Source organism: Bombina bombina, chromosome 2, assembly GCF_027579735.1.
Source record: "Bombina bombina isolate aBomBom1 chromosome 2, aBomBom1.pri, whole genome shotgun sequence".
Classification (NCBI taxonomy): Eukaryota; Metazoa; Chordata; class Amphibia; order Anura; family Bombinatoridae; genus Bombina; species Bombina bombina.
Window position 1 is genome coordinate 999,130,662 of NC_069500.1, and position 12,448 is coordinate 999,143,109.

At 35.2% G+C, this 12,448-nt stretch overlaps 1 protein-coding gene across 2 annotated transcripts in view; it reads right to left on the reverse strand.

Annotated features, from left to right (window-relative positions):
- Positions 1-1,727: 1,727 nt before the first annotated feature.
- EGF (epidermal growth factor) overlaps positions 1,728-12,448 on the reverse strand; it is a 354,749-nt gene continuing 344,028 nt past the window's right edge. For both annotated transcript variants that reach the window (XM_053703543.1, XM_053703542.1), the window contains exons 22-23: positions 7,598-7,706; positions 1,728-3,292 (exon numbers count right to left, since the gene is read on the reverse strand). In XM_053703543.1, the coding sequence (XP_053559518.1) occupies positions 3,275-3,292; positions 7,598-7,706 (127 nt within the window). In that variant the 3' untranslated portion in view covers positions 1,728-3,274. The remainder of the gene's footprint in view (positions 3,293-7,597; positions 7,707-12,448) is intronic.

Below are 12,448 nucleotides of genomic sequence, written 5' to 3' on the forward strand. Positions count from 1 at the left end.
TTGCTTTGTTCTCTTGGTATCCTTAGTTGAAAAGCATATCTAGGTAGGCTCAGGAGCAGCAATGCACTATTGGGAGATAGCTGCTGAGTGCTGATTGGTGGCTGCACATGTATGCCTCTTGTCATTGGCTTACCCAATGTGTTCAGCTAGCTCCCTGTAGTGCATTGCTGCTCCTTTAACAAAAGATACCAAAGGAATGAAGAAAATTTGATAAAAGAAGTAAATTTGAAAGTTGTATACAATTGCAAGCCATATTTGAATCATGAAAGAAAAAAAAGTGGGTTTCCTGGCCCTTTAAGGTCTTTAGATATTTATATAGCATGCTCATTTTCATGTTTAACCATTTTTATATAGAGGCCTATTATATATTACTCCACATATTTTAGACTTAAACGTTTAGCACAACAGATTAAGGGGCCTAATCCCTTGGAAATGTATTAAATTAATACAAGAAGTGCATGTGTGTTAGACTTGGATTTTATTACCACATAAATGTACTAATGCCATGAAAGATGAGGCATATGTTATTGTTCTAACAAATTGTAACACAAATAAAACACAAATCATAAAGTCACATACATTAAACATCTACAAATTTTCGTATATAAATTTACTGGTACTATATGGTCCTGAAAGGATTGAGCACATAAGCTTACAAATTCTTCAGAAAGTGTAAGCAACATTACAGTGAAACCTACTGAATTTGCAAATGAGATCTTGCACGCTAATAAAAAAAAATATATATATATATTTGAAGCATATGCTTTAAATTGTAACAGTAGATTATTCCAAGTTTGGATCACAGCTTCTCAAAGATTAGGTATTTACCTTGCAACTTAATATGTGAAACTTACTTTTCAAGACCTACCACTTTTGCATACTTAGCGTTCCCTGCAGAACTTTTAAAACAGCTGTAATCTAAATAAGCAAGTAGAACTTAATACGAGTCTAGATAGAAAGAAACCACATACGACTTGTGGAAAATCTGCATGCGTTGCCTTTCATTATTCTTTCCTGCATCGGTCGATCAAAGAAGAGAGGGTGTTCAAAGCAGCAACATATACTGAATTGTGCGCCTCCAGTAAAGTCATATTAGTCTTATCGTGACTGTTACAATTCCTCTTTATACTCCAATGCGTGAGTAACACACATGCTATGTAGATCACTTTCCTGCAGTTTGCAAAAAAGGAAATGAAGACTTATTTATCTGTTTCCAAATCTCAGAAACTCTGGAAACCATAGCAAACAGTCAACACTGAAGTTGTATATATTAAAAATGCATGAATAATAAAAAAAAATATTCAAAACAATCTCGCCATATTAAAAAGAAATGTTTCCTTTGTTTTCCGTAAAACACAAGATATTTTTTACTGTATGTTGTTAATATCCAGTTTGGCAATGAAAGGACTAGTTTCCTATGTTTCAGTAAGCATGATACACATTCTGATAATTAAAGTGAATGACTAAGAATATCATGTTTAATAATTCTCCTGATATTTTATGCTTTGTAGAAAGCATCATTTGTTTGTACAACACATTGGAATATGACATGAGCCAAACAGCTCTGCTTTAAATTAAGACAGGAAATAAAATTTTGCTACAAAAGATAATTATCTCCTTTCTTTCTTTTCTCTCTTATAATTTAACTCTCTATTTCTCTCTTTCTCTCTTTTTCCATTTATCTACATCCCCCCTATGTGTAGTAAAAAAAAACTTAAAACAGATAATGTCATTAATTGTGTAGAACTTTAATGATACCCAAGAATTTGAACACTGATTTAAAAAAAAAAAAAGTCATACATAGTCATTGCAATCTTTTTGTGTAAAAATGTTATCTCATTTTTATTTTATTAATTCTTGCAGTACATAAAATTTAGTTTTGCCCACTAACATGTTTTTCCCAAGAAATTTAATAAAAAACAAATGCTCTTTTAAGTTCATGATAGACACAATCCAAAGGTTTCATGTCCATTTAAATCAAACCAGATATTTGATAAACATGAGCTTTTATTGCATTTTTAGTTGAAATGTAAATTTTAAAAGATGTAAAATAATGACTTGCTAAAGCACCAGGTCTATGAATACGGCATCAGCCGAAACGCGTAAGATCTGTCAACCATTTGCTCCCTGTTATGAACTGTGTTCATTAATTTTAATTGTAAAATGAATAAAGGATCGCTTTTTATCTACATGGATTGAGACTGCTTTCCGGACTATTCTTTCCGTTTGTTTGTTTTCATAAAGCTCAGTAACTAACTCATATTTTGTGAGCATGAAATAAGACAAGTGTATTGTACTAAATGAATAAGCAAAAACTTTGGCAAAGTTAAACACAAAATTCTATATAATAATTTAGCAAAATTTGTGCATGATTATTTTTGTTTGTAGAAACTAACATTTTACACTAGGTTAGAAAACTAAAATGGCAGTTTTTACTACAGAGATGTGCAGCTCTGCTTTAAATGTGAAAAGGTCCTTTTTTATTTGTTTTTTTTTTATTTTCACAGGAATGGAAATAAAAAAGTCACTATTTCACATTACTGTATAAGTGAATTTACAAACATTCCAGTATTAATAATCTGCAATAATGGCTACCTAAATACATATAATACATAAATGAATGTTAAACATTAGAAAATGAGATGACCTGAATAAGCTTTTTTGACCTATAATTCCTAGTTCTAGATTATTTGCAAGATTACAGAAACACATAGTTGTGTTCTGGTTTTGTTGTGTGCTGTATTACACCCTTGACTGCTATGGCAATTCCATGGAAATATAGTGCATTTCAATATTTTAATGAGATTATTGGCTCATGACCATCTGTAATTATATACAAAAATATTTCATTTCTCATCAGTTTTACATAGTAGTTATAACATTTCCAAGTGCATTTGGCAATTACTGTATATGGTTCTTACAAACATTAACCACAGCAATAAAAAAGTAACGTTTTACTGAACAGCAACCAATTTGTTAATAACTGAGAACTGCTTTCAATGTATTATTTCTCAATTCAAACATAAATGCAAATACACTTTTTCAACGTCATCTCAATACACAATGGCATAGAGGGAGAAAGAAAAAGAATATGCCAGCAGCATTCCTGTATTTGGTCTGTACAAAGTCCATTGGGCTGGTATTTTGCATTGAATGCTTTGAGGAAATGTGAAGAAAAAATAGCCCTTAGTATATTCAAATTACTCTCCACATAAAAACCATCTGAACAGTTCCTTCTTCAACGCAAAAAGCAAAATAATGAGGGTTGTGCTTTTCAGAGCGTTACTGGATACTGCAAAAAAAAAAAAAAAAGTTGGTATTAGGAGAGCATAAATTCAGATCAAAAAGAACAATGTGAAGGAACTGTTGTATTTATATTGTAAATTATATTTGTAAAAAACTGTTATCTATCATAAAAGAACATTTTTCAAAGAACGTCTTTAATAATAAAAAAAGTACAATAATCACTTAGTGAAAAAATGTGTGACAATAAAAAGTGATAAACTAAACAATATATACAAAGAAAAAAACAAATGAAATGTGGAGATATATAATTAATAAGGATATGTGTGGTCAATAGGAGTCCTCCTCAATTCCAATGATCCAAGTGGTTCTTTGCCTCAAAAACAAACTAGAAAAGATATGGTGCTATACAATTAAAAGAAAAAGAGATATTTTCTTCACATTAGTAGTCCCACCAAGGGGTTACTCACACTTTTTTGAGCCAACCAGGCTCTAGGTACAGACGCACACCCGGTTTTATACTGCCAGGTTTCCAGTATATACCAACCGCAAACTGCTGCTTCAGGTAAAAATATATTTTATTAAAATAAAAAAATTTGAAATATCGGTCCACTAACAGGACTTTCAGTGGGAGAGATATCTTATCCCTTGCTTGGCTGGAATGAAATAGCATGCCTCACCGGCTTTGCTAGTTCCCCCTAGGTAAGTAGTAATACCTCAATACCTGTCCTGGCGACCTTGTTTGTAAGAGCATATAGTGACATTCGGCTAGCGTTCCTGATGTATGTTTCGCCATAAACGTACGGCTTTTTCAAAGGAAAGTGGAATGGTGTGCGTCTGATTCCCTGAGGTGGTTATAGAGTGAACTATCCTCCTATTGGTTCTAAATGATGATGTCATTCTTCTGTAATTGGTTATTCCCTCTGACTGTATATATTAGCGTATATTTTTGTGGCTTTTATTACAATTTTATGTATTTTAAATAAATATCTTTTTACCTGAAGCTGGTTGGTATATACTGGAAATCTGGCAGTATAAAACCGGGTGTGCGTCTGTACATAGAGCCTGGTTGGCTCAAAAAAGTGTGAGTAACCCCTTGGTGGGACTACTAATGTGAAGAAAATATCTCTTTTTCACCTAATTGTATTGCATCATATCTTTTCTATTTTGTTTTTGAGGCAAGGAACCACTTGAACCACTTGGATCATTGGAATTGAGGAGGACGCCTATTGACCACACATATCCTTATTAATTATATATCTCCACATTTCATTTGTTTTTTTCTTTGTATATATTGTTTAGTTTATTACTTTTTAAAGAACATCTTTGCTATGTATAGAACTTATCTTTCTGTTAAATAAACTTTAAATAATTAACAAGCAGTGTTTTACCTTAAAGCATTAATAAACCATATATAAAGCAGGAAGATAACTGTGTCAATATTGATGATACTCTTTTTTTATTTAGATGATTACAAATAATATAATGATACTATAATTTAATATTGATCAAAAGGTTAAATGTATATAAAGCTGAGAAATAAAATACTTGCAATCTATCTGTATGGAATTAATATCCCCCCCCCCCCCCCATTCCAATGCATTAGATATTATGTCAAATAGAAGCTTTGATGGTCCAATATAATATTTTACTTGAAAACCTCACAAAAAAACAATGTGAATAACTTTGCACAGCTTTTCTAATGGATTGGAACATACCAACATTTTAGATACTAGTGTCTATTATGACTTTTTCATTTATTATGACAGTTAAAACTAGGTATTAAAATAAAGTGGTTAGCAAAGTACTTTAATCTAAACAGTCATTAATGTCAATACAACTGCATAGAACTAAAAGATACTGATACTTAGACTATAGGAAAATAAGGGGTATATCATATAGTTGTTTGAACAAAGAGAGAGAAAAATGTAAAGCCTGCTCTGAACTCTATCCTTCTTCAGTTTATATAGCCATTCAAGACAATTCTTCTTTCCAAACAAATGTAGAAATACTTTTCTATCATATACTATAATATACCATAAATAATAAAAAAAAAGAATGATGTCAGACCTACAGGAGTCTGTTTTGGAATGCAAGTTATATGTTACTCTAGTATGCTCCGCTAGCAAAAAATGTAAATGTCTGCTGCAGAGTCAAAACAGCCTATAAAATGAAAGACTAGATTGCAAGTTTTATGAGGAAATAAAATAGTGAAAGCAATTAAAGAAAGCAGCAACTGGACCAACTGGAGTGTACATCTTGCTAGGCCACTTGTGCCTGTTGTAGTAAACTAGTTACTTGTATCATTTTATAGCCTTACATTTCTGGCTATTCAAAATCTAGCCTCCATTTGCTGAATTGTAGCTTTTTATAAATCCAGACACTGCAAAACTATTTAAACTATCAAAAGTCTACAACAATATTTAAAATAAATGAAAATGTTATTAAGGTAGTATTAGTTGCCGTAATCAGCTATAGAAATATTGTAGAGATTTACAGTATGGTGTTTTTTTAGACTAATGTTTTACATTAAAGATAATCATTCCAGAAGCGTTCACTTAAAAAAAATATATCAATCTAACATGAGATAATACAGTTTTTTTTTGTAAAATAAAAAACAGTAGTGAAAATGATGTTAGAAAATGAATACATTAGTAGAGAGGCTGTTACATTTGATTGATAACTTACAGAAAAAAAAATAATAGAATACCTATAGCTAACACACAAAAGACTCAGTATGTAGCAAATTTTAGTGCTTTCAGGTAGTGTTTGAAATTCTAAGTTAGACTTTATTTTGTGTGTGTATGTGTAGAGACTAGATAGGTAGATAGACAGACAGACCAATATAGATAAATTAGAAAATACTAGTTGTTTTTCAGGACCAGAAAAAAATAGCACAATAGTACAAATTAAAGGGACATGATACCTAAATGTTAAAGCACTTGAAAGTGATGCAGCATAGCTGTAAAAAGAAAATAGAAAATCACCTGAACATCTCTATGTAAAAAAGTAAGATAATTACCTCAAAAGTATTCACACCCCATTGTAAAGGGAATTTAGTCCCAGGACTTGCAAGGGAGGGTGCATCTGTCATGTGCAGACACAGTCATGTTAGTCCCTATTCAGTTTAAAGGGACATAAAACCCAAAATGTTTCTATCATGGTTCAGATAGAGAATACAATTTTAAACAACTTTCCAATTTATGTCTATTTTTTAATTTGCTTCCTTCTCTTTGGTTATCCTTTGCTGAAAGGTGTTTCTAGGCAAGCTCAGGAGCAGCACAGAACCTAGGTTCTAGCTGGTGATTGGTGGCTGCATATATATATATATATATATATATATATATATATATATATATATATATATATATATATATATATATATACCGATTGTCAATGGCTCACCCATATGTTCAGTTAGAAACTAGTAGTGCATTGCTGCTCCAAAAAATGATACCAAGACAATGAAACAAATTAGGTAATAGAAGTAAGTTAGAAAGTTGTTTAAAATTGTATTCTCTATTTGTATCATGAAAGGACATTTTTGAGTTTTGTGTCCCTTTAAGGACGTTTACGATGAACTCTCATGAGATTTCAGTGAAATCTCATGAGATCATAAGCAAAGCAATGCATAACCTCAGCACTGCTGAGGATGATTGGCTATTTTTTTTAAATAGTTTTGTTTTTTTCAACTTGCAGCTGGACTGTAGCTGAAGTATAACTGTCACCAGAGCACTTACTCTTGTAAGTTAAAGACATTTTGAGGTAAAATATATTTTTTTTACATAGAGATGATCAAGTGATATTTTATTGTCATCTTTTTACAGCTATACTGCACCACTTTTAAGTGACTTAGAACATGGGTATTATGTTCTTTTAAATGCATTTAAATAAATAAATGTTCAACATTCTCTTAAAAATGTACAATTATTATGATAAGGAAAATGAATTGTGAAAAAAGCATTCTTAAATAGTATCCCTTATATGGAGCACAAACTCAGGACACATAATAGGAGTAATCTTATTTGAAAGTAACTTACAATGATATGCCATTGCCATGTCATCACATCAACATTTTCTTAATTTAGCATCAGCTTTGCAACTGTCGTGTACTCTGATCTAACAATAACACTGCCTAATAGCCGCAATACATCCAGGCAGCTGTGAACTTTGAGAAAGAACAATGAAGTAAGATGAACGGCAGTTTAGGGCACACACTCAACGATTCTGGCAGCTATTTAATGTATATAAGATGTGAATTATTTCATACATAATCTCATGTGGATCCACGCCGCCCTTTGATCCTCTCTCTGCTATTCAATGTTACTTATTAATAATAAAGAATTTACTGTACCTCTTGCTGGTTGTTATTCACTGTTTCTCCCTTGTTGCTAATATGACTGGCAGTGGCGGCCATACATGTATCTGTTTTAAAGGTCCTTTTCTTGTTAGATTTCTGATGTCTTGCAGGAAAAACAAGAAAGCAATAACTAAGAAAGTCTGGCAGTATTGAAAACATTACTGTAAAAATCAGTTAAAGATAACCACAAAATAACTTTCCAGTGCAAAAAACCCCCCACACATTACAACGCAATCCATAAGATTAAATAACCTAGAACATGCTTTCACTATTTATTCCAATGCTTAAACGGACTGTCTAGTCAAAATTTAAGTTTCATGATTCAGATAGGGCATGCAATTTTAAACAACTTTGCAATTTACTTTCATCATCAAATTTGCTTTGTTCTCTTGGTATTCTTAGTTGAAAGCTAAACCTAGGTATTCTCATATGCTAATTTATATGCCCTTGAAGGCCGCCTCTTAACTGAATGCATTTGACAGTTTTGACAGCAAGAGGGCGCTAGTTCATGAGTACCATATAGATAACATTGTGCTCACGCCCGTGGAATTACTTATGAGAGAGCACTGATTGGCTAAAATGCAAGGCTGTCAAAAGAACTGAAATAAGGGGGCAGTCTGCAGATACTTAGATACAAGGTAATCAAAGAGGTATAAAGTATATTATTATAACCCTGTTGTTTATGCAAAGTTGGGGAATGGGTAATAAAGGGATTATTTGTCTTTTTAAACAATACAAATTCTGGAGTAGACTGTCCCTTTACATAGAAGAATTTTTATTTTTATTATATATCTCACAAAAGTGAGTACACCCCTCACATTTTTGCAAATATTTTATTATATCTTTTCATGTGACAACACTGAAGAAATAAAACTTTGCTACAATTTAAAGTAGTGAATGTACAGCCTGTATAACAGTGTAAATTTGTTGTCCCCTCTAAATAACTCAACACACAGCCATTAATGTCTAAACCGTTGGCAACAAAAGTGAGTACACCCCTAAGTGGAAATGTCCAAATTGAGCCCAAAGTGTTAATATATTGTGTGGCCACCATTATTTTTCAGCACTGCCTTAACCCTCTTGGACATGGAGTTCTCCAGAGCTTCACAGGTTGCCACTGGAGTCCTCTTCCACTCATATGACAACATTACGGAGCTGGTGAAAGTTAGAGACCTTGCTCTCCCCCACCTTCGGTTTGAGGATGCCCCACAGATGCTCAATAGGGTTTAGGTCTGGAGACATGCTTGACCAGTTCATCACCTTTACCCTCAGCTTCTCTTGCAAGGCAGTGGTCATCTTGGAGGTGTGTTTGGGGTCATTATCATGTTGGAATACTGCCCTGCGGCCCAGTCTCCGAAGGGAGGGATCATGCTCTGCTTCAGTATGTCACAGTACATGTTGGCATTCATGGTTTCCTCAATGAACTGTAGATCCCCAGGGCCTGCAGCACTCATGCAGGCCGAGACCATGACACTCCCACCACCATGCTTGACTGTAGGCAAGACACACTTGTCTTTGTACTCCTCACCTGTTTGCTGCGACACATGCTTGACATCATCTGAACCAAATTAGTTTATCTTGGTCTCATCGGAGCACAGGACATGGTTCCAGTAATCCATGTCCTTAGTTTGCTTGTCTTCAGCAAACTGTTTGTGGGCTTTCTTGTGCATCATCTTTAGAAGAGGCTTCCTTCTGGGATGACAGCCATGCAGGCCAATTTGCTGCAGTGTGCGGCGGCGTATGGTCTGAGCACTGACAGGCTGACCCCCACCCCTTCAACCTCTGCAGCAATGCTGTTAGCACTCATACGCCTATTTCCCAAAGACAGCCTATGGATATGACGCTGAGCACATGCACTCAACTTCTTTGATCAATCATGGTGAGGCCTGTTCTAAATGGAAACTGTCCTGTGAAACCGCTGTATGGTCTTGCCCACCGTGCTGCAGCTCAGTTTCAGGGTCTTGGCAATCTTCATATAGGCCATCTTTATGTAGAGCAACAATTCTTTTTTTCAGATCCTCAGAGAGTTCTTTGCCATGAGGTGCCATGTTGAACTTCCAGTGACCAGTGTGAGAGTATGAGAGCGATAACACCAAATTTAACACACCTGCTCTCCATTCACACCTAAGACCTTGTAACACTAATGAGTCACATGACACCGGGGAGGGAAAGTAGCTAATTGAGCACAATTTGGACATTTCCACTTAGGGGTGTACTCACATTTGTTGCCAATGGCTTAGACATTAAAGGCTGTGTGTTGAGTTATTTTGAGGGGATATACAATTTACACTGTTATACAGGCTGTACACTCACTGCTTTACATTGTAGCAAAGTGCCATTTCTTCAGTGTTGTCAAATGGAAAAATATTGTAAATTATGTACAAAAATGTGAGGGGTGTACTCACTTTTGTGACATACTGTATATATATATATATATATATATATATATATATATATACTGTATATATAATTAAAAATAATTATTTTACTGTTCTAAGTTAGTATTTCTTTAAAAAAAAAACACATTAAAACATGTTATTTTTATTAAAAACAATATTGCATGTTTCATGGTATTTAACTGGTAAGGGATCAAATGTGTGTATGTATATATATATATATATGTTTGTAATGCTCCCCTGCGGACCTGACACCCAGGTTGTTCTGGGGTTAACTGCCTGGGTTGCTGGGAACTTTGCAGCTGTCTGTCAGTGTTCAGGGCTGTGGAGTTAACAGTGGCTTAGGATGTGTACCCAGTCCAGTCTGTGAGTGCGGTCCATTCCTGTGTTTTGTATTTACATGGGGGAGGTTACAAAAGCCTGTGTCACCATGGGAGGTTCCCAGTTGGTTTGTTTGGAAGTATGCATTGTGTGGGTGCTGGTTTAGGGTCCCAGGAAGGGGGAGACCTTGTCGTGGTCCTGGGCTTGATCCTTTGGCGCCAAATGTAACTGACTTCCCCCAGTTTTGCTTTTAAACATTGCTGTGAATCTGCTAGTGAGTGCTGGGTTTTTTGTGTTTTATATATATATATATATATATATATATATATATATATATATATATATTGTTGTCGTAGGCCACCATTAGGTTTGTTGTTTTAGCAATGGTATAATAACCATATATAATTATTTCTCAGTCTCTTTATTGGAATACATCCAGAAAATACAGAATATTTGTATGCAGTATTAAAAAACAGAGACAAAACAGAAAAAACAGCTTCTAAAGTGGCAAGTATTTAGTGTGACCTCCCCTTACACTTGAGCAATAGAAGGAACTTGGCTCTCATAAACCTAAATGGAATGAAATCCTAATTGATGTGATTTCTAACACCTGTATTTGCCCTACTATTTCATGTCAAATGACTGCTGTGAAAAAGATCTACAAATACCGGGTTTGTGCAAGACATGCTTGAGCACTACATACACATGTGGTATGAGTTTAATTCATTGGAAGTTTGCTAATAATACCAACTTTCAATCACATCATTCCATTTAAAATGCCAAAGATCACAGAATTTGACAGACAGAAAATTATACTTTTGCATCAGCAAGGCCAGTCTCAAAGGGAAATCAGCAAACAAACTGAATACTCGTGTGGTATTTAAGCTGTTATAAATTAATTTGAAGAATCAGGAGAGGTCAAGGGAAAAAAAAGGCTGGAAGGCCAAGACAACTTTGAAAATCTAATGATATATTTACAGTATCTAACAAATGTAAGTACACCCCTCACATTTTTGTAAATATTTTATTATATCTTTTCACGTGACAACACTGAAGAAATTACACTTTGCTACAATGTAAAGTAGTGAGTGTACAGTCTGTATAACATTGTAAATTTGCTGTCTCCTTAAAATAACTCAACACACAGCAATTAATGTCTAAACCGTTGGCAACAAAAGTGAGTACACCCCTAAGTGGAAATGTCCAAATTGGGCCCAAAGTGTCAATATTTTGTGTGGTCACCATTATTTTCCAGTACTGCCTTAACCCTCTTGGGCATGGAGTTCACCAGAGATTCACAGGTTGCCACTGGAGTCCGCTTACACTCCTCCATGACAACATCACGGAGCTGGTAGATGTTAGAGACCTTGTGCTCCCCCACCTTCCATTTGAGGATGCCCCACAGATGCTCAATAGGGTTTAGGTCTGGAGACATGCTTGGCCAGTCCATCACCTTTACCCTCAGCTTCTTTAGAAAGGCAGTGGTCGTCTTGGAGATGTGTTTGGGGACTTATGTTGGAATACTGCCCTGCGGCCCAGTCTCCGAAGGGAGGGGATCATGCTCTGCTTCAGTATGTCACAGTACATGTTGGCATTATTGAACTGTAGCTCCCCAGTGCCGGCAACACTCATGCAGTCGCAGACCGTGACAATTCCACCACCATGCTTGACTGTAGGCAAGACACAATTGTCTTTGTACTCCTCACCTAGTTGCTGCCACACACGCTTGACACCATCTGAACCACATAAGTTTATATTGGTCTCATCGGACCACAGGACATGGTTCCAGTAATCCATGTCCTTAGTTTGCTTGTCTTCAGCAAACGGTTTGCAGGCTTTCTTGTTCATCATCTTTAGAAGAGGCTTCCTTCTGGGACAACAGAAATGCAAACCAATTTGATGCAGTGTGCGGCACATGGTCTGAGCACTAACAGGCTGACCCCCCACCCCTTCAACATCTACAGCAATGCTGGCAGCACTTATACGTCTATTTCAAAAAGACAACCTCTAAGTATGACGCTAAGCACGCGCACTTAACTTCTTTGGTCGACCATGGCGAGGCCTGTTCAGAGTGGAACCTGTCCTGTGAAACCACTGTATGGTCTTACCCACCGTGCTGCAGCTCAGT